Genomic DNA, 22,442 nt, shown 5'->3' on the forward strand with positions numbered 1-22,442 from the left:
TATCCACAAAATTTATCAAGTTTTGAAAAACTGATGGAAACAAAAATAGATTTCTTCACAAAAAAGAAAATTTCCTCTGATGATTTGTATAATGATTCGTACTATAGGAATGAAGAAAAAATAAACAAATTGAGCAATGAATTTATAAATCGCACAAAACTGATAGATAAGAAATTGATTTCTCTCGATATATTCGAAAATAGAATTCGATTTTGTGATGATGAAACTAAAAAAAAATATTTAACTAAAAGAAAAAATCCTTTGTTAAACGGACCCTTCTGTGGACAAATAAAAAACGGTTTTTCAACCTCAATACAACATGAAAAAACTTACAAAAAAAATAACATTTTTATAAATAAAATTCAAGATATCTTTCTTTATAATAAAATTTCTAAAAAGAATAATAGTAATTCTCCAAAATTAGAGGAAAATACAAAAACATTTGATAAAAAATTATTAGTAACTACATTTCTTTTTAATCTAATCAGTCAATTTTCATTAATGTCAAGCTTAAATTCGCATGTACCTTATTTATTTACAGAACCTGAACAAGTAAATCAGGTCTGCGGACTATTTACTGTTATTATAAAATTAATCAAAGAGATTTACTTAGTCTATAAATATTCTCGTTTGTCTAGAACAATATTCTCACTTTTTATACTCGTCTCATATTTTCTTTCAACAAATATTCCATATCTATGAGTTCATCCAATCTAATATTATTTTAGAGTTTACTTCAAAGACCTTAATATAGACAGTTAATTCTCGAATAAGTATAATTAGACGGATAGATTTAGTTAAAAAATACAAGTACATAAATCAATTAATATTTTTAAAGAAACTAGTTGAAAATTGTAAGATTTCGGAGTTACAAATGGATTTTAATTTAACCTTCACTTCAAAATGAGAATAGATAAAAGTCAGTTCACCAGGGTCAGAATTGTGGAAACAAAAATTAAGAATAGTTGTTCCCGCTATTTGACTTCTAAGCCTTAATTCGAATTTGCATACATTTCAGCGTTCTCTTAAATTTCTTGTAGACTTTCTAATCATGGAAACTATCCCTCTCTACCCTTAAAATAAATCAAGAGAAGAAAAAAAGGACCGGGAATGAGAAATGCGAGCTTTTAAAGTTTGGAAGCGCTCACTAATTAAAGATCTTGCACAAAGAATTTACTTGCACTCGATCTAAATGAAACTAATTATGTTATTAAATAAAGTTTATTTGAAATATTTTTACGAGTACATATACTTGTAGTAATGTATTTTCTTTTCTTTTTTTATTATATTAATTTTTTTTTTTTGCATTTTCCAATCAGATAATCTTTTTTTTTTATGCCTCTTCCTTTTGTATTCTGTTGGAACACCCGAGTATCTCTGTTATGCTCACTAAGATTAGGTTCCCTCAGAGACATACCAAGTCCGAATAAATGAAGAATTTTGGTTAATCTGAGAGTTGAGAGTTGAAAGTAACGTTAGACATCTTAAAGAGAAAAAGAAAAGAAGAAGAATAGATGCTTGAACGCGTAAAAACTTAAATCATAGTATAATAAAGTAGTATAATGATTCGATTTTTTTTTTCTTTTTATAATGTGAAAAATGTGTGCCCAGTTGTTGCAGCAAGTATGATTGGTAGCCGGGAGTGGTAGAGTTGCGCGTGGTACGTGTTTTTTCTTCATTAATTTAAAATTAATTTTATAAATATTCTTTTTGGGATTCAGAGACTCCACTCTCCTCTGTCTCTGGTAATTTCCTTTCGTTCTTCAAATCAAATCAAATGTTATTACTGTCTTCATTATTTGCAGTTTCCTTTGTTTAACTTCTGTGGCTGATAGATAAATACGGTTTCGGTTATTTGTTGTTTGGGTATCAAATTGAATTTTGTTTTTCTCCGATGTTTGGTTAAGCACGATTTCACAATGCCATACCCTAACTTGTTCCTTCTTTTAATCAAGAAAATAGATTGCATGACAGATTTATAATTGATTTGTTAGATTTACATCGTTGCTGAAAGATTTTCTTTCATAATTTCCTACTTTGTTAACTACTGTGACAAAATAAATGATCAGTTATGTATGTTTAAATTAATTTCATTCACCTTTTTTTGTCCCTTTTTTCTCTTATTTTTGGTACGAATACCTGTGCTGTCTTTTCTACAATTAATACTTTTTCACTGCAATTGCAGCATTGATTTGTGATGAGTCAGGGAAGCAGGGAGCTTGATGTTGATTGTCAAATTCTGGCTTGAAATCAAAAGTTTTTCAAACGCCATGCCAGTGTAACTTTTCTCATATAAGAGTGGTTTTGAAGAGATGACTTAAAGGCTCTACGCCGGGTTCATTACGAGCAGAAAAATGAGTGATGCAGAAGTTCAATTTTATCCCGCAGGAACAACGAAGAAATCAGATAGCCAAAAAATTTATCACGGTAGAGATCCCAATCATGGAAGTAACTTTTGGACAGACGGGCTTATTTGTGCTTTTGAATATGTTCGAGGACAAAACAGATCAGCTAAATGGAGGTCCTCAGAGAGACTACAGGTTAATGGGCAACAACATTCAAAGATGCAAGCTCCTTCTGATGGTTTAAAGGAGGCTTCTTCTTTGAGACCGGATAAGTCAGATCTTTCGTCTGTAAATGTCTCACGGGACACTTTGTTTGGTGCCTCTGATGATGACAAGGAGAGCCAGAGTCGTCAGGCTGGGCAGTCTAGAAAGTATGATGGTGGTCATTGGGTACCCATTGGATGGGCAAGAATTTCTGAACTCGTCCAAACAGTTCAGGTTGATGCTGTATGGTCTTCTCATCAATTTGAGTTTGAGGATTCTGAAGATGATTTTACTGTAGCAGATTTGGCGGCTCCGTACTGGGAGCGTCCGGCTGGGCCTATTTGGTGGGGCCATGTTTCTGCTGGTCACCCCACTGTTGAGGCTTGGCTCAACAATGCTCAATGGCTACATCCTGCTGTTAGTCTAGCTTTGAGAGACGAAAGTAGACTTATAAGTGACCGGATGAAACACCTTTTCTATGAGGTACTTAGCATTTTCAACATTGGCAATTGTTAGTCTTAAAATGCTATTATTTGGCAATCTACTTTGGGATCTTTGTTTGCTAAAACTTATTTGCATGTACCAAATCAAGCATACATATAACTGTTGGAAATTAGGATCTTTAGTTGATGTGTTTTAGTACTAAGTAGAACGAAGCCTGGTAGAAGCCTAGCAGAGACAAACAAATCCCGTGTTATTGTCATTAGTTTTTTTGGAAAATGATAAAGAAGTCATTTAGTGGGAAAAACCTGCATCAAGAGCTTGAATCCTTGTACTAACTTGATAGTTTTAGTGTAAGTATATATTATAGCAACAAAACTTTAGGGATGTGATATTGTGATTTTGCCAAGAAAAATAAGATCTGTGAGGCTTTGTAAATCAAGAAATCACAAAAAGTAAACCTTGGGTTTCTTAGGCATTAAACCTCAGTCTGGATTGTGTGTCACACAACCAGCAGGTAGCAGTTTTTTCTGAAAGAAATCAATGTAGGAACATTTGCTGTGTTGTTGACTGTGGTATTGATACAGATTATTCATGGTCCCCCAAAAGTACCTTGAGCACACATGGTGGCTCTTCCGCTCGTAATAGGGTTGATTCTATATCAAAGGTGACATGACTAAGATTCTAATCTTGAATCACTTAGTTAAGAGAGACAAGTTACTTCTATTTGTACCAACCATTGGTGGTAAAACAAATATAACTGTTTAAGTAGACATTCAATGACTGGGACTGCCGCCCCCCGCCCCCCCCCCCCAAAGAAAGCCTCCAATGAGTGACCCCATTGCGACTTTTCCTTCAAAACGGGTCTAAATTATTGATTGGAATTAACTCTTATTTGTAGGTCCCAGTCAGAGTTGCGGGAGGGCTGTTATTTGAGCTCTTGGGACAATCAGCTGGTGATCCTTTTGTTGAAGAAGATGACATTCCTATTGTTCTTAGGTCTTGGCAAGCACAGAACTTCCTTGTAACTGTAATGCATGTAAAAGGATCTGTGTCAAGGATAAATGCTTTAGGTATAACAGAAGTTCAGGTTGTTCTTTCTCTCTGGCCTCTATTTGCACATTAATATTATTTTTGAAAGCTGTAATTCATTCAGTGATTCCCTATGGTAGGAGCTTCTCTCAGCTGGAGGGTATAATGTGCCGAGAACAGTGCATGAAGTTATAGCACATCTTGCTTGTCGCCTCTCTCGATGGGATGATAGGTAATGACAGCATTTTTATTTGTATTTTTTTTTGAGTAAAACCAGGGTTCCCTTCATATTTGATGCCAGTAAAGCTCGAATGAAACAATATGTTAGAAACCAATAAAACGGAAAATGGCAATCTGTATTAAGAAAGAAGTGAAATGTATTACAGAGGTGTATTCTGCAATACCCGTAGGCTATATGCTTCTATTTCCGGTTAGGGTTTGGTCATCTAACTCATGAAGCTTTACATATACATGTCAGTCTCATGTCTCAATATGTTTTTCTACTTTCGTTTCTTCAGTATGAACTTTGTTAAATAAGTTTTTCTGTTTGTATTATAAAGGAGATTAAAAAGATCTTTTGCTATTGTTAGTTTACAAATATTTTCTTGCTACAGACCGCGCTTGAGAAAAAAATGAAGTGGTCCATATTTGCCATCATATCATGCGCTCATGTTTTTCCTTTCTCCTTTGTAAATAGTTTCTAGCACATATTTGCCATCATTTTATGCGTTCATGTTTCCCTTTCTCCTGTATAAACAATTTGTAGCATGTATGCTTGTGCATTGTGATTATATAGATGTCAGCTAAGTTAGCTAAAATGATGTTTTTTTTCTGAATTTAATATAATGGTTTCCTTGAATTTTGGATGGTCCAAATTTTATTTGATGTGTACCAATAGGAAAAGAATGTGCACAAAAGAGGAAAAATACAAAATAGGAAATATGTATAAAATGAATAGGAAAATGGACAATTGAAAATACTCACCAGCTTATATGAATTTCTAGAAGGCCTGAGATTCCGTGATAAGAAATTTTCAAATTAATTGCTTGTAGTGAATTTCAATCAATACAACGCTCAGAAATATCTAGTCATGGCTATCTTTGTCTCACAAATGATTAATAGAGTCAAAATGTTTAATAGTGGTTAGTTTTGCCTCACTAATGGTTGATATCAACCATATTATCATAATTATATAATCATATATATTTACTTTTAACTATTTATAAGATTAAGTTAATCATATTTATTTTGTTAATCTTATTTTCGGGTGGCCACTGGGTGGACCAAACCTGGAAGTACATTGATCTTTATTCTGAACTCACCCAACTCTCCATGTTATTGTGTATTAGCCCTTTATATTGGTGCGAAAAATTCCCAATACCAAGTCTGAAAACATGTTTTTGTGAGTTATATTGACGGATTTCTAAGCACAGAGGGATTTTTCTTCACATGACTCAGTTAGAAGGGGTTCCTTGCATTTTTAGCCTTTAAAAAACACCGAATGTGTTTCCTGACTCCTCACAGTGTGCCTGATTTTGTTGATACACAAAATTGATTCTTTATTTTTTGAGTTACCTGGAACTCTGGATGCTTCTAAAAGCATTTCCTAATTCTGGAAAACAAGAAAAAAAATGAAAAATCAATCAGAAGTAGGTTAGGTCTTGCTTCTAGTTACATAACTTCAGATGTTTGAGGGTGAGTTAAGTTTGTAAATATTATTATATGTTCTGAAAGAGAAGCTATCAAGGATATGAAAAAATAAAGTTACTCTGTTTATGGAACATAAAAAAGGAATATATGTGTTGTCTATCAATTCTGTCTGTTTTCCACAAAATACAGCAAAGTTTGGATTGCCAGGTTTGGTTTTGTTACATTTCGCTGTTAAATTTTGTACTTTAGATTTGTTGACTTTTACCACCTTATACTTGATTATACCGGGCATATTGTTCCTTAGGAATGACCTAAAGATGGACAAAGTACCTTATGCTTGCATTGATGCTCCAGCACACACTCTTTTTCAACTGCATTTTATGTAAACTTTAAGTCATGTTACTTTGGTTTGACATTTTCTTTAGTTTTTCAGGTTATTCCGTAAATCTATATTTGGGGCGGCAGATGAGATTGAATTGAAGTTTATGAACAGGTTTTTAAATGTGCAATGTGTGTGAATTCAAGTCATTCCATTCCAGTCCTATAAACTGTCTTGCACTAAGTTGTCAGTTTTCTCTTTGACTAGGAGAAACCAAGAAGATTTGAATCTTTTCATCTTAATCTTAAATCAAGAAATCAGAAAGTTATCAACACAGGTATGCCCAAAAGATATATCCCTAGACAAGGTGCTGATTTAATGATTAGCAGAACCACTAACAATTATTTTGGAAGAGATTCAAATTCTTAGGGATAATTTGAACCAAACATGCTTGAAAGTAGTTTGATCTAGTATTGGCTTGTTAATTAACCAGATCTCCTTAATTCAGAAATCAATTAAGCTGAACTCTGGCCTAATGCTGCTGAACTCTTTTAATTATACTGATTTATTTTCTTAGTAGCAATTGATAATGGCCAAATCATTACACAGAGAAGCTTTTTACAACACTTGTGTTTAATTGCAGGTTATCAGAGTGAAGTGGTCACTGCATGCAAGAGAAGAAATCGTCTTTGAGCTTCTCCAACATCTGAAAGGAAATGGAGCAAGAAGCCTGCTAGAGGGAATAAAAAAGAGCACAAGAGAAATGATCGAGGAGCAAGAAGCAGTTCGCGGCCGTCTTTTTACCATTCAAGATGTCATGCAGAGCACTGTTCGAGCTTGGTTACAGGTACCAATGCTTCAGAACCTTCATTTAGAACACTTTTCCTACTTTCAGACAGTAGCCAGAACAACTTTATTTTACATTCCCTATATTTACATGACAATTATCTTGCATCTGCTGAATATCTATCCAGGATAAAAGCCTTCGGGTAACCCATAATTTAGCCGTATTTGGTGGTGTTGGTGTGGTCCTCACTATCGTTACTGGGTTATTTGGGATCAACGTTGATGGGATACCTGGGGCAGAAAATACACCATATGCATTTGGTGTTTTTACAGCCATCCTTGTCTTCCTTGGAGTAGTGCTGATTGCCGTTGGCATGGTTTACCTTGGGCTGAAAAACCCTGTTGCTGAAGAACAGGTTGAAGTTAGGAAGCTTGAGCTGCAAGAATTGGTGAAGATGTTTCAGCATGAAGCAGAAACTCACGCCCAAGTCAGGAAAAACATTTCTCCCAAAAACTTACCCCCTACAGCTGGTGATGCTTTCCGTAGTGGTGCGGATTATCTTGTCATACAATAGAGACACTAATACTATAATTGTCCAAGGATTGCTCAACATCAATCACTTTTGGTATTAAAGGCTGTTTCAAGTTTGAATTAAAGCATGAATGAAAAAGCATTTCTCTTTACTTATTCACATGCTTTGGTGAGTGTGAAGGAATCCTCAACCGTTGCCGGACATTGGTGGGTCTCAGTCTCAAACAAAGCCAAAACTCTTGTAGCCTTTGATCTATGAGTTCTTCAATGAATGTATTAGAAGTATATGAATTGAATATTTGTACACCTCATTGGTGGGTGCCAATTTAATGTACATATTAGAGGAATTTCTCTATAAATATCAAAGTGAAAGATGTGATTCTAGCGAGACTACGTTGAAGTGGAATTTGTAACTTTTTACTACCTATATTTCTGAGTAGAATTACGTTGAAGGAACATTTGCTAGTTGTTACCTCAAAATCAGGCTTCTATACAGACTGGTTTATATTTCGAAGTGTAATAATAAGACAGGAAATTATATTTTTGGATATATAGCCAGGTTTGAATTGGTTTCTAACTTAAGAGAGCTTTTAAAAGCGATTAATGATTTGATTTACAATTTACTCAAAACACTACGTATGAGTATATAAGTTTTTTTTTTTTTTTTTGCAGCATAATTCATTGAAAAGTTATATAAAAAATTCTGAGAAATTTCAGATCTGTTAATTAATTTTATCTCACGCAAACTGTTTTATTTATAAAACTTATCCTTTTTACACGTATTCCACTATAAATTTTTAGAGAATCTTATTCAACGTGACTCGTGTTCTAAATATTTCCGTACATTAGTTTCAACTCGTGAATTTTGTGTGTAAGCATCAGATGTTTGTATCCAGTGGAAATTTTCTTTTTCCGGAAAATTATTTAACATGGCAAGTGACGTTAGCAATATCAGCTTAATATAAACAATCAATTTCATAGGCAAAGCTGCATGATTTTGTGCTAAAGTAAGAAATTTAGAATAAGTATGTACTGAAATAGATTTTTGTGAAACTTAAAAGATAAGCTGCACGCCTTTTAACTTAAACTTTAATGGGTAACTATATAAACAAATCGACACAAGAAAAGTAGTGCCAAAATATTCTGTATTCTCATGTCAAGTAACATTTATCTTCAAGGTTCGATTGTTCGAGAATGGAATGATGTTCTGTTCTTATAAACGTTTGTAGGAAAAGTCAAAAAGACAAATTTCCTCCTTTGTAAAATGCCATATGAATCATTTAAGAAGGGACCTTGCAAGATGTTCCCTGGCTGTGGCCAATGCTTGACTTAGTGTCTGCAATGAAAAGAAATACACTCATTCCTCATATTAGTGAATTTAATGTCAATTTTCATTTTTGGTATTAAAGAGAAGGATGTAATGTACCTGTTCAGACAAAGGAGCACCAGAATCTATACTATTGCTAGCAACTTTCCCAGCTATAACATTTGGATCAGTTTCAAGAATGAGACTGCACAAAATATGAAGACATGAAATTTAAATGAGATCCGGGTGGAGCAAAGAAAAAGGTAGAGCAGATATATATGTGGAATCTTTGTGTTTAGCCAGGGTAAAAACATATAACTTACCTAGGCATATGGTTGGTTTAAAAATGAAAAGAACTTAAAAATAGATGTCACTGTGGAAAACTGAGCAGAAATATCATATGTATTCAATTTCTACCCTAGCTGTTGCACTGTATAGATCTTGTCAAAGTGACATTTATTTTGTCTCATTGGTCACACTCCTTAGCGATCGAAAACTGATGAAAGCCAGTTTGTTACTTGAACATTTGAATGTTTACAAAATTTGAATTCAAGAGTATCATGATGAACTTAGAAAGCCCCAACTCTGGTATTCAAGTTCCTTCCTAGCAGAATAACAGTTGAAAGAAGGTTCTTTTGCTTTCATGGTGAAAATTTACAATTCTAATCTTTTAACGGCAGAAAAAGAATTGATCTCCCATGTATCAAATAGCTACTACAATTTGCAAGTTGGAAGAAGACAGAGAAGCTAACAAACAAACAACTGAGGAATATAATGTTATATGAATAGCATATAGCATACCCGCCATCAGCAATTTCATCAATGCACAACAGAATGAGATCCAAGTTCTCAAGTGCTTCCTTCTTGTCCACATTGCCTCTGGAGGGAGAAAAGCAGTATAACATCATCAAAGGACTACCGTGTTAACACTTAATAGTGATAGATAGAAAACACCCTTGCCTACGATGCATAGATAAATAGCTAATTTAAGACAACAACCTGAGCAGGAGCCCCACAGAATCAAAAAAAGCCTGAAGAACTGTCACTAAGATAAGCTCGTTTTCATAATCACCACCGGTGACAAAGAAGTGAAGATCTTGGACAAACTTGTAAACAACGATGTTGTTCTCAAACATTGCTATTTCCGCTGCCAAATAAACCAAACACAGACAAATTTTCATCGATAAATCGTGTTAGGGCCATTCATCAAGTATTTATATCACAGAAAATTATGGACCTTCTGTGCGAGCATTGGTCTTCTGAGTCTTGGTGAACACAAGTTTCTCAAAACTTTCCTTGGCACCATTCGTTGGCCAGTCTTCAGAGAAGTATTTGACAGCAACACGTTTCCCATCAGAATCCAACAAAAGGATGTTCTTCACAGAAGGGCATGTCTCCTAAGAAAAACACAGGGAAGAGGATCAGAAAATTCCTCAAAGGAACCTTGTGAAAACGTTTTAAAATCTCAGCATTTCATCTAGCTTCAAATTATTCCAATTTTCATAGAACTAAGTGAATTAAAAACAGGTTCCCTCAATCTCAGTTCAATTGCAGCCTAGTGTTGGGTCAGATCAGACAGAGTAGTGTGATCCAGCAAATAAGCTAAGAGAGATTTCATTTTCGTAACCAAATTCAAATGACACAACGAGAACATACATAAATAGTTACAGAAATTAGATGACATAATTGAATTATGAGTGTAATGCAATGAATGGAAGACATGCATGCATGTAAAATGAAAAATGAAAAATTAGGTATAAGAAATATGAATCTGATCGGAGTAACAGGGACAAAGAAATGGGGAAAAACAGATCTGGATTGGTGCGAAGTGGGTGACGGGAAAGGAATGAAATTGAAATGTGGAAAAGAAGAGAGAAAGACAGAGACTTACATGAGACATGGTCGGCCGGGGAACAACGAGAGAAGACTTTCACTGAATCAAAATTTTCAATCTCTGTCAACTCTAGTACTTGAGTTCCCTTTCGTTATTTATGTAATAATAATAATAATAATAATAATAATAATAATAATTATTGACTCAAGAGAAGAGAGTGTGTGATTTAAAATGTAAATTGATTAAAAATACTGAGTATTTATTTATTGTCTATACAAGTATTATTATATATATCATTAATTTATTTACTCAATATATATAAAAAAGTATAATGAAATTAAGCACTAAGTAACAGTAAACAAGATCATAAAAATATCAAATCAGTAAAAGTATAAGAAATAATTAAAAAAATTGATTGAGAAAATGATATAAATCGACCAAATCAATATGAACTAAATCTATTCATTTGAGGAATGTAAAGAAAATCTAGTTGGTGAAGTGGAACAGGATTTCTTGTAAACATTTTTTTTATATGTATTTCTATGAAAAAAAATCAAATTATGTGAGTTGTCAGATGCATCAAATCACTCTAAAATAATTAAAACTCCAAAAAAAAAAAGAGAGCAAGTCTCTATTTTTTTTTAAATTTGTATTGTCTCTGAATTGACCTATTTTAAGAGAACCATTATAAACTTCCAATGACGATGACCTAGTTAGAGTCCTTACAAGAAAAAGAAACAATTGTAGCAATTCAATTACCATTTCTGAAAATATTAGAACTTTACAGGTATCAAATTTATGCCTGTGTTGTTTGTGGGTTTTTGTGAACGTTCATTAGTGTTTGACCCAATGAAACAAATAAACTTGACTTAAGGAAAAAAGAACACCATGGAATCACAAACTCTTCGCCTTTGCATGACAGAAAGTTGAAACAAACAAAACGATCTGTGCTTTCGTATGAACGCAGTCAAAGAAGAACCATGTCCGTGTGTCAGTGCTGGAAAAAGGAAGAAATGAATAATAACTTATGCACAACATATTATTAGCATTATTCTTTGATTTGTTTATTCAATCTTGTCTGCTACAAGGCGAATCTTATTGAGAGATTCTTTAAATGCTTGCCAAGAAACCATATAATGATCTTGGGATATCATCCCCTCTTCAACAACTCGCATGGCACGTTTGTACAAATGATCAAAACACTGAACTGGGTTGCTAATATCAACATTATCAGCACTAAGATGAGGTACATACAAACGCTTAAAATCTTTCCTCCATCTTGACAAAATGTATTGACATGGAATTTCCTCCACACCATTGTAATTAAGGATATACAAGGCATGTCTGCACAGGTAGCCCTTGAAATTAAAGCAACTACAAATGCACCGTACTTCTGTTCCAGCTTTATCATACATGACTTCAAAATGCCTACTACCATCTGTTGCAGGGTCTTCCACTTCTCGTTCTTTTACCATGTACGTCACCATAGAGCCACTAGTTTGAGTCTGCGTGATGCTGAAACAAGAGGGCATCATCACTACCTCATCTTGAAACTTCCTAAATACAGCATTTGTGTACAATTTAGAGATTTGCAACTCGTAGTAGCATCTTGTCTTCAGTAATGAGCTCAAATCGCATGACTCAAGATCATCAAGAACTTCGGTTTTATGTTTTTTCTGCTGAACTAATTCATAAATCTCAAAAAATTCTTTCAAAGAAGTTTGTTGATGCACATGACCCTTGAAAAAGGGAACCACAGACTCACCCTTTTCATAATCAGATATTCCTGCAAAAAATGTGTCTTTGGAGTACACTGGGGCCCAATGCTCTCGTTCCTCATGCAAGGTTAGGATCTTTTCGTGATTTCTTATTCCAAAATGCTGGGTTAGATCATCCCAAGCCCTTTCAAACTCGTCTACTGTTTTAGAGTCATATATGACTTTAGTAAGCGCAATTTGAAATGCCTCGTACTCCTGAAACTGCACAAAACACCCAAGAATGCTCTGCATGACTTGCGATAGACAAATTCTATGGTGAGCTCTCGGGAAAACCTCAGCAATTGCACTTTGCAAGGCCTTACACTGGTTTGTGATCATAGTTTGTGGAGGGCGACCAGTCATACATGTGAGCCATGCCCTAAATAACCAAATATATGTTTCAAATGTCTCATCTGCAAGCAGACCACATCCTAGCAAAATAGATTTGCCATGGTGATTAACACCAACAAATGCAACAAGAGGAATCTCATAATTGTTTGACAAACACGTTGAGTCAAATGCAACCACATCACCAAAATAACTATAAGCAGCCCTAGATCTAGAGTCAATCCAAAATACATTCCTCAGTTGTCCATCATCATTCAGATCCATCACATAGAAAAAGTTAGGATTAGTCAATTGAATGCGGCAGAAGTAATTTGAAATAAGCTCCGGATCACCTTTTTTAAGTTTCAAACGCTTGGAACAATTAATGTGGTTGTTAGTTGCACCTTCAGTGGAATTTGAGCTTCCATAACCTGATGCATCTACAACAGGCATTCGATATAACTTGATCGTTCTTACTTCAACGTCTAGAGTTGGCTCAACTTTTCTTTTTGCCCTACTGTCCATCCTCTTATGTGATTTAGAGTTTTGTGCTCTTTCAGGATCAAATGAATGGTTATGCTCAAGCTTGACTTCATCGACTCTCCACCTGTTAGATTCCACTAATCTCAATCTAATCATTGCTAAACAGCCCGTTCTTGTTTCTTTCCTGTGACTATTTGCTTCTTTGGTTGTTTTGAAACCCTCACAGTTGCAGCACAGAACCGCACCACGCTTCTCTTTGCTGTTACGTTTCGTCCATGAAGATTTAACTCGAGTAGCAAATCCAATTTCCTTGGCATAGGTATTGTAATAGTTGTATGCATCATCATAAGTATCAAACTCCATTCCTACAATTGGTGGGGGGCAGTCTTTCCCGTGAGATTCTACGCTGTGACTATCAACTACTGTGGTTTCATCCCTCCCATTTTCACGTCCACTTCCATCAATCTCAAACAATTGCCCACATTCATTGTCAAGCTCGTTGCCCTCGTCCACTATGTCAAGAAGTTGCTCACTGTTCGGAGAGCCATCATCTATCTGGAAAAGGTGAAAAAATATTTCAAATTTCAAAACAAGATCGAAGAAATTTGAGCATGCATTAAAAATTTACAGGGAAGTTGAAATATGTTTAATCACAAATTATCTTGTTAGTTGCCTAACTATAACTTTTTTACATTGCTAACTGCTAAAGGTCTCTTCTATATGTTCATACAAAATCATTATCATTATCTACCCCTCTCACCATACATTGTAATCATATACTTAAAGCAAATAACTCAGCTAGTTCTTCCACAAATGTTCATCGCCCAGATCTTAAGCAATATTAAAAAATGCATTAGATATCTTAGTTTTAATGATTTAATCCACTAACAGGAAAACGAAAATCTCTCCATCATTATCTTTTATTTGGAGAGGACCACCAATAATTTATCGTGAAACAGGAATAGGTCTATGAAGAATTCGTAAAAACTGAAGATGTGATACAGCCTATATACATTGATTGCTATGGTTTATAAAAAAGTGCATTTTATATATATGAATGATATTTGTAATGAGATATTAATAATTTCTTGATGACATACATGCACAATATTTACAACAAGACTTTTATTGTATTTTATATTCAAAAACAGTTGTTTTAATTAAAAAATAAGACATTGCATTGTATAGTATAACTAGCTAAGGCAAGAAGTTTGACGCTATATCCCAGACATACTGGTCACAAAACTACAAAGGAAAAGAGGAGAGTCCTCACTAGGTAAGTATCTAGGCAGATCATATGCATTTGAAATATCGGTCATATATTGGTGGCATCAGATATGAATAGAACATCAATAATTCACAAATTAAGAAGTATTTAAACTTCACCAACGAGACAATCGATACACCTCTTCCCTCATTTAACTCATAAGAAATTCATAGGAACGCAGCATTGCCAAAAAATCATCAGTCCAATGACATTGCACCATTTTCTCAAGACTGGGAGAAACCCTTTGAACGCATTTAACAAGCAGTAACAGGAGTATCAATACAAGAATGATCAAGAGCCTAAGGTTCTTCAAGACCTACCGCAGTATGATAGTTAGAAACAAAAAAAGTCAACAATTGAGCCGAACACACTTGCTCTTAAAAGTTTTAGATTTAACAGAAAGCATAACACAAGACAGAGCATGAAGATATAAACGAAACTTTACCGTGATATCAAGATTAGGACTAAGCGACAAGTCCTTGTCGCTTGGAGAACACATGGTATCGTCAGTCATAGCCAGAGAGTTCACATGAGTTCTGTCAAGTATGAGATGTCAGTTAGCCTTGCCATGCCCATAAGCTCACATTTCAAGTAATTACATTTAATCCAAACTTATTCACAACATTGTGAGTCTCAGTTTTATCAACAAAACTAGAAAAAAAAAAATTCCCGAGTTAGTCAAACAAGTTAATAAAAAACGGTTAAACGAACACTTGATCATCATACTTACATATGAATTTGGAATGAACAAAACAAGTGCGGATACGGCAAGCATAATTACGAAAAACCAAATCCCTCACAGAAATTGTTTGCCTACATATTCATTAATTCCATCACTGCTAGAAGAAAGACTACTAGCAATAGAGACAGACAATTTTCGGTTAGTGGAATTCTGATTTTGCGCATAATAAAGTAATTGAACAAATGGGATTCCGATTAGGTTTGCGATAATGCGGTTTGAGCACACGAATCAACAAAATTGAATGAAATAAAAGCTATAGCGGCGGAAATCAGATAAAGATTGAAAGTAAGGTGAAAAAAAATAGGATGGTTGCAGCGAAGAAAGAGAATCGTAAAAGTTAGGTTGCGATGAAAGTGATAGAAACTCACAGTAACAGAAAAGATAAGAGAAGAAAAGAGAGAGTAGCAGTGAACGAAATGCTGTTTCTCTGCTCTCTCTTCTTCACTGCCAACTGCGTTCTTCCTTCTGTTATCTATTTTCTTTTTCTCATTTTTATTTTTACTAAAATAGATTATTATTTTTTTCAAATAATAGAATTATGACAACAATCGCGACTATGTTAATAACTATTTAAATCTTTAAATATACGTGATATTATATTAATATGTGATAATATTATAATGTTATTAAGTTAATATATAAACTAAAATTATATTTATTAAAAATAAAGTAAAATATATCATAACAAAAAAAGGAATAACCATTGATAAATAAAGAAGAAATGAAAAAACAAAGATAATCGATTTTATAAAAAGTTTATAAAAGTAACGATTAATTTTTAAAAATTTAATAAATTATTACATTTAAAGGATAAAATTGGTATTTTGAAACGTGGACAAAAAAGAAAATTCTCTTTATGTATTTTTATAAATATTTCATTTTTAACTATTTTTTCACACTTTCTGTTTTGATGCGGGAAATTTTTATTTTTATTTCATTTCATCGTTATTTTTCAACATTTATTGATTTTCTTTTATCAAATAAGTCTTTCTTTCTCTTTATATTTTTCACTTTGTTTTTCTTTAACACTGCATTTAGATCTACAAGTATATTATTCACGCGGAAGTAAAAATAAGAAAAAGTATGAAAATCAATCAATTAAAAAACAAAAAACACAAAAAACAAATTATAACGTTAAACTTTATTACATAGTACTAAATTTTTATGTAGACAGTGAATAAAATCAATAATGCTAATAAATAATAATAATAAGGCTTAAATACCTTTTTCATCCTTATTTTCGTAGTGTTTGTTGCGAATGGTCCTCATTTTGACAGAATGTTTAAAATGGTCATCATTTATACCGAATGTTTAAAATTGTCTCATTTTCGCAATTCGTATATTATTTGGTCATTTTCTGTGATGTCGTTTAAATCAGTAACGGAACCATCTGTAGAGTATACGTAATACATCTCAATGCAATTTAATACAAACAGTGCCACATATACAGTGCTTCGATACTGACTTAAACGGCATCACAGAAAAGGACCAAATAAATTATGAATTGCGAAAATGAGAATTATTTTAAACAGTCTGTCAAAATGATGATTATCTGCAACAAGCACTATGAAAATGAGGACGAAAAAGGTATTTAAGCCTAATAATAATAATAAGGTTAAATTATACTTTTAGTCCCCATTTTCGTAGGAAAATTTGAATTTGGTCCCTCAATTATTTTTTATCTCAATCTGATCCTTATTTTGAGAAATTTGACTCAATCAAGTCCTTCCCGTTAATGGTGGAGTAAGAGTGTTAAATGGGGTGTCACGTGTCAGCTTCTGGATTTTTTGAATTTTTTTTTGAATTTTTTTGAATTTTTTTTTGAATTTTTTTATTTTTTATTAATTTTTTTTAATTTTTAAAAAATTAAAATTTTGCCACGTGTCAAGCTGACATCGTGCCACATGGCAGTGACAGTGCCACGTGTCACTATTTGGGAGGTGTCATTTTCTCATTCTCAATTTGGTCCCTGTATTTTATCTTTTGTCTCAATTTAGTCCCAATTTTTGTAAAAATTGTGCAATTTCGTCCCCCTCCAAATTGAAACAAAAATTATAAAATGTTATACAAATATTTTTATTAAATTTGATTTTTTTTATTCAAATTGATATTTTTATTATATATTTTCAATAAAACCAAGTTTCTTTAAATTTGTTTCACATTAAATTTTACTTAAAATTGTTTTCAAATTTTAAATTTATTTGTTTTTATTGTTGCATAAACTAGTTAATTTTTCTTAAATTATATAATTTTTATTTTTATACTAACTAAAATATTTGTATAGAAATTATTGAATTTTACACATTTGAAAAATATGCAATTATTTAAAATATAAATTCAAATAAAAAACAATATTAAAGTATAATGTAATAAAATATCAATATAATTTATGAATTTTTTTATTAATATTATTTTCTATTAACAACTTTAAAATAATTTTAAATAAAGTTTAACGTAAAATATAAATTAAAATAAACTTAATCTTGTTAAAAATATTTACTTGAAATATCAATTTTGATAGAAATATCTTGCATATTTATATAGAAATTAAATTTGGTTTCAATTTGGAGAGGGACAAAATTGCACAATTTTTACAAAAATTGGGACTAAATTGAGACAAAAAATAAAATACAGGGACCAAATTGAGAATGAGAAAATGACAACTCCCAAATACTGCCACGTGGCACTGTCACTGCCACGTGGCACGATGTCCGCTTGACACGTGGCAAAATTTTAATTTTTTAAAAATTTTAAAAAATTAATAAAAAATAAAAAAAATTCAAAAAATAAATAAAAAAAAATTCAAAAAATCCAGAAGCTGACACGTGACACCCCATTTAACACCGTTACTCTACCACTAACGGAAAGGACTTGATTGGGTCAAATTTCCCAAAATAGGGACTATATTGAGATAAAAAATAATTGAGGGACCAAATTCAAATTTTGCTACGAAAATGGGGACTAAAAGTATAATTTAACCTAATAATAATAATAATACTGTTAATAAAATTAAAATACTAATAATTGTAATTTCAATAATAATATAATTATAGAAATCTACCTTGAGTGACATTTTCGAAAATAAGATTAAATAGTGAGCGTATTAATTGATGATATTTGCGTAAATTAGAAGAATTAATATGATTATTTCAGACAAAATAGTAAATGAGGTGGTGTTGAATGATAAAGAAGTCATGAAGATTGACATGTGTAAATATTTAGTAATGAATTTTTGTGGATTTTTCATAATACTAATTTTTTTCATATATAGTTAATAGATTAGTAGATATTATCAATACGAATACGAATACTAATACTACTAATAATAATAATAATAAATAATATTAATAATAATAATACTAATAAATACCCACATAGACAATATCTTGAAAGATCACTGTTAAAATTTTAATATCAAAACGATGAGAACGAATGATCTGTGTCAAACTCACGGCAAAAGAATTGCCAATCTTCCAAGTTGATGCAATATTAAGAGCAGATATTAAGGAATGTGAAGTGACAGATATATGTTGAGAATTGCAACCCAACATGATAAAATTAACATTGACAACTACATATGTTAGTACAAACCAAGAAAGAGCAGAATATTCACAATTGCTAACAAGTTTCAATATTTTTCTTTCAATCTCTATATACATATTGTAACTTGAATTTCAGGTTTTTGAATTCAGTCTTCAACAGAAATAATCTTCTCATAGATTTTACTAGGTTTCGGTCGAACCAAATTAATTTAAAACAGAACCTTGTAACACTGGTGAACCATATCCATGAAAAAAAAAACTACTTTGTATTGAACACATTTAACTGACAGCAAATTGGAAGAAAAAGGACTTAGGAAACAGAATGTCACCATGTAAATAAATAACATGTGAGAAACTACCTATGGTTTAACTCAAACATCTTTAGCTATACAAGTTATGGACATTGTAAAAGTATCAGAGTTAAACAACGCTAAACAGTTATACAAAGTAATTTCTTTAGAGTACATTACGGCCGATTACTCTTGTCTCTGCTCTACATCATGAACCTTACTCAGTGATTCTTCTAAAGATTGTAACGCTACATTGTAATGATCTAGAGAAAGTATACCCTCCTCAACAACTTGCAAGGCACTTCTAAATAACTGATTAGACCATTGAATGCGGTCAGTATCATCAGAGGTACCAGAGCTGTGATCAGGAACATAAAGACGCTTGTAATCTTTCTTCCATCGCGAAAGAATGTATCTGTGAGGTATCTCTTCAACCCCATTAAAATTGAGCACACACAGTGCATGTCGACAAAGATATCCATAAAAATTAAAGCAACTACAGATGCAACGAACTTCACCTACGGTCCTACTGTACAAAACTTCAAAATCCCGAATCTCCCGTCGGTTTCCCTCAATCAAAACACGCTCCTTGACCAAGAAAATTATGATGGAACCATCCACATGTAACTGTGTTGTACCAAAACAAGAATATACTTCTTCCACTTCTAACTGGAATTTCATGAACATTTCTCTAGTGTACAATCTGGAGAGCTGCAATTCAAAGGAACATCTAGTTTTCAGCAAGGGGCTTGAGCTCCTTGATTCAATATCTGCAAAAGACTCTTCCTTGTACTTCTTGTGAAGAGCTAATTCATACTTATCAAGAAACTCCTTCAGTGGGGTCTGTTTGTGCACGTATCTATCAAAAAAAGGAGTAATGTTCTCCCCAGGGCGAGCTGCAGACATTCCAGCAAAAAATGTGTCCTTCAAAAATACCGGAGCCCAATGAACTCGATCTTCATACAGAGAACGAAGCCACTCATGATCACTAACTCCAAAATGTTGAATCATAAATCCCCATGCTGCTTCAAACTCAATCACTTTCAATGTTTCATAAACTGCTTTAATCAGTGCTTTCCTGAGTGCATCATAGTTGTGCAAACCTCCCAATTTTTCTGGTATCTTTTTCATAATTAATGACAAGCCAAAACAATGACGACATCTAGGAAAAACTTCTGCAATTGCTCTCTGCAAAGCCTTGCACCTGTCAGTGATAATAGTTTGGGGTGAACATCCTGACATACATTTAATCCATGTCCTAAACAACCATACATAAGACTCTGTTGTTTCACTTGCAAGCAGGCCACATCCTAATAACACCGAATGACCATGGTGGTTTATTCCAACAAAAGTCACCAGCTGGATTTCATATTTGTTCGACAAATAACTGTTGTCAAAATAAATAACATCGCCAAAATAACCGCACGCAGCCCTGGACCTAGCATCAACCCAAAATACATTCCTCAAATGCCCTTCGTCATTGAAATCCATCAAGTAAAAGAAGTTTGGATTAGTCAATTGCATTCGGCAGAGGAAATTATAAATGGCCTGTGAGTCACCTTTTCTAAGGTTCAACTTGTTAGAAAACTCACAGAAACTTCTGTCCTCTCTCGCAGTGGTGTTTGAAATTCCATCACCTCCCGCGTCAATCACAAGTGCACGATATAACTTAATCGTCTGCCCCTCGGTATCAGAACTAGGCAACGATTTCCTCTTCATCCCAGTTCCCATCTTCTTAACCAACCTCTGTATCTTAGCACCCAACATGTGGTTATGTTCAAGCATAACTTCAAGCACCCGCCATCTCTGTGACTCCACCAGTCTCATCCTTATCATTGCAGGACAACCAGTTCTCGTCTCCTTCCTCAAATGATTAACATCCTTTATTCTCTTGAAACCCTGGCTGCTACAGCAAAGCACTGCACCATACTTCTCTCTGCTATTCCGCTTGAACCACGAATTCTTCACCCGTACACGAAACCCCACCTCCTTGGCATAACAAATATAATAGTTGTAAGCATCATCGTATGACTCAAACTCCATTCCAACAGCAGGTGCAACAAATTCCTTTCTCCCCTCAGGAAAACCATTCTGACAATCCAATTCAATCAGCGCGCCATCTTCGTCTTTCTGAACCTCAATGCATTCCCCATCCGGTACTTGTTCACAGCAGAGAGAGGTCTCTTCCATCTAACATAGGCCTCCTATACCAACCAGTGATTGCACCTCTTAATCAACCAAAAAAGTAAAATAAAATAACATAAAACATGAATTAACTACAATTAGTGATAGGGTTTTTCATTTCAACCTAATCTTGATACGAATTTAAGTCCCTAAATTCTAAACCTAACATTTTGTAAATGTTCAATTGTAATATCTTACTCAATTACTAACCTCTAGAATTTTCTTTTCTTATTTGAAGGAACATAAAAGGTTCCGAATCTGTGAAACCCTCGAAATAAGCATTGGTAAAAAAAGATGAAACAATAGAACATTATAGGATCGAGTGAAAATTGAAGACATAGATAAAGAAAGAAAATTGAGTGAAAATTGAGCAGAGAGTTACCAACCGTGAATTCGCTAACCTCAGTCCGAAAGATACAAGCAGAAGCACAGCATGCTTACGCTTCTTCTTCGTTCTCTTCAAACGCGCTTTTCTGCTCCTTAAAATACACAATCTTCTGTTTTGTTCGAAGAATACAGATTCCAAATTTTTCTGCACTTTTCACGTTTCGCAGAAATGTGATAATTTAATTATTTTAACAAACAAGTAAACAATATGCATCAGTACCGCAGAGGTTATTTTTAATCAATATCAATTATGTTTTATTTTTTTTTAATAAAAATAAAATCTTTAATATAATCATTACACTAACAAAATACAATTACTAATTTGAGTAAAATTTAGAATTATCGTCCCTTTAATATTTTTGACTAATTTAGTTCTTTATTTTTTAAAATTAAAATACGTGAATTTAATTTTTTTAACCAAATTGTGTTAAGTTTATCTGACATTTTAAGCGTATTTCATGGTAGTATTATAATTGTTTACACCGTTTGACACATTTTTGCATTTTTGCTTCAATGTTAATTCAAATATTATCATAAAATGCGTTTAAAATATCAAATAAACTTAGCAAAATTTGATAAGAATGACTAAATCTACACATTTATAAGGATGAATGACTAAATTAATATAAATTTTTGAAAATAAACTAATTTCAAAATTCACTTAAATTTGGATAAAAAAAACATATTTACCCCTTGTGAAAATCGAAAAGTAGTTAAAATGAATTCTTTTAATTGTGTTTGATATTTTTTTCATTTAATTATTATCTTAGAAAGCTTTGCATGGTGAAACCACTCTATATTTTATCTTTGAATAAAATATTATAGCATGTTATTCATTTTTGTTTTAACCATCCATTTGGTTTTTTATTTTACATTTTGTTTCATGTTGGTTTTGTTATGGTTGGGATTTTGAGTTTTCTTTTGTAGGGATCTTATTTTTTCTTTTGTTTCAATAATAAATCTTTCCAAATAACTACGCTATTAATTTTGAAAAGCAAATTTCCGCTAATTTAT

General features: G+C 33.0%; 3 protein-coding genes across 6 annotated transcripts; 1 reads left to right on the top strand and 2 right to left on the bottom strand.

Moving 5' to 3' along the window:
- The first annotated feature begins 1,348 nt into the window (after positions 1-1,348).
- Positions 1,349-7,697, top strand: LOC114188151. 4 transcript variants are annotated; one of them, XM_028076700.1, is made up of 8 exons: positions 1,349-1,660; positions 2,186-3,032; positions 3,892-4,080; positions 4,163-4,254; positions 6,106-6,165; positions 6,262-6,328; positions 6,635-6,838; positions 6,966-7,697. In XM_028076700.1, the coding sequence occupies exons 2-8, from the start codon at positions 2,355-2,357 to the stop codon at positions 7,350-7,352; spliced, it is 1,677 nt and encodes a 558-aa protein (XP_027932501.1). In that variant the 5' UTR covers positions 1,349-1,660; positions 2,186-2,354; the 3' UTR covers positions 7,353-7,697. The 4 variants fall into 4 exon arrangements, with proteins under 4 accessions (XP_027932501.1, XP_027932499.1, XP_027932498.1 ...); XM_028076698.1 differs by having other exon boundaries at positions 1,350-1,745; positions 6,259-6,328; XM_028076697.1 differs by having other exon boundaries at positions 1,350-1,660; positions 6,259-6,328.
- A 666-nt stretch (positions 7,698-8,363) lies between these two features.
- LOC114187137 (coatomer subunit zeta-2-like) lies at positions 8,364-10,615 on the bottom strand. Its single transcript, XM_028075278.1, has 6 exons — positions 10,507-10,615; positions 9,853-10,012; positions 9,615-9,762; positions 9,417-9,494; positions 8,736-8,820; positions 8,364-8,645 (listed from the first exon to the last, which is right to left on the bottom strand). The coding sequence occupies exons 1-6, from the start codon at positions 10,513-10,515 to the stop codon at positions 8,586-8,588; spliced, it is 540 nt and encodes a 179-aa protein (XP_027931079.1). The 5' UTR covers positions 10,516-10,615; the 3' UTR covers positions 8,364-8,585.
- Positions 10,616-11,463: 848 nt separating this feature from the next.
- LOC114188570 lies at positions 11,464-21,603 on the bottom strand. Its single transcript, XM_028077142.1, has 5 exons — positions 21,428-21,603; positions 19,047-21,061; positions 15,394-15,497; positions 14,729-14,819; positions 11,464-13,571 (listed from the first exon to the last, which is right to left on the bottom strand). Exons 2-5 carry the CDS (start codon positions 21,045-21,047, stop codon positions 11,514-11,516), a joined length of 4,254 nt encoding a protein of 1,417 aa, XP_027932943.1. The 5' UTR covers positions 21,048-21,061; positions 21,428-21,603; the 3' UTR covers positions 11,464-11,513.
- Between the last annotated feature and the right edge of the window lie 839 nt (positions 21,604-22,442).

Source organism: Vigna unguiculata, chromosome 6 (assembly GCF_004118075.2).
Source record: "Vigna unguiculata cultivar IT97K-499-35 chromosome 6, ASM411807v1, whole genome shotgun sequence".
Classification (NCBI taxonomy): domain Eukaryota; kingdom Viridiplantae; phylum Streptophyta; class Magnoliopsida; order Fabales; family Fabaceae; genus Vigna; species Vigna unguiculata.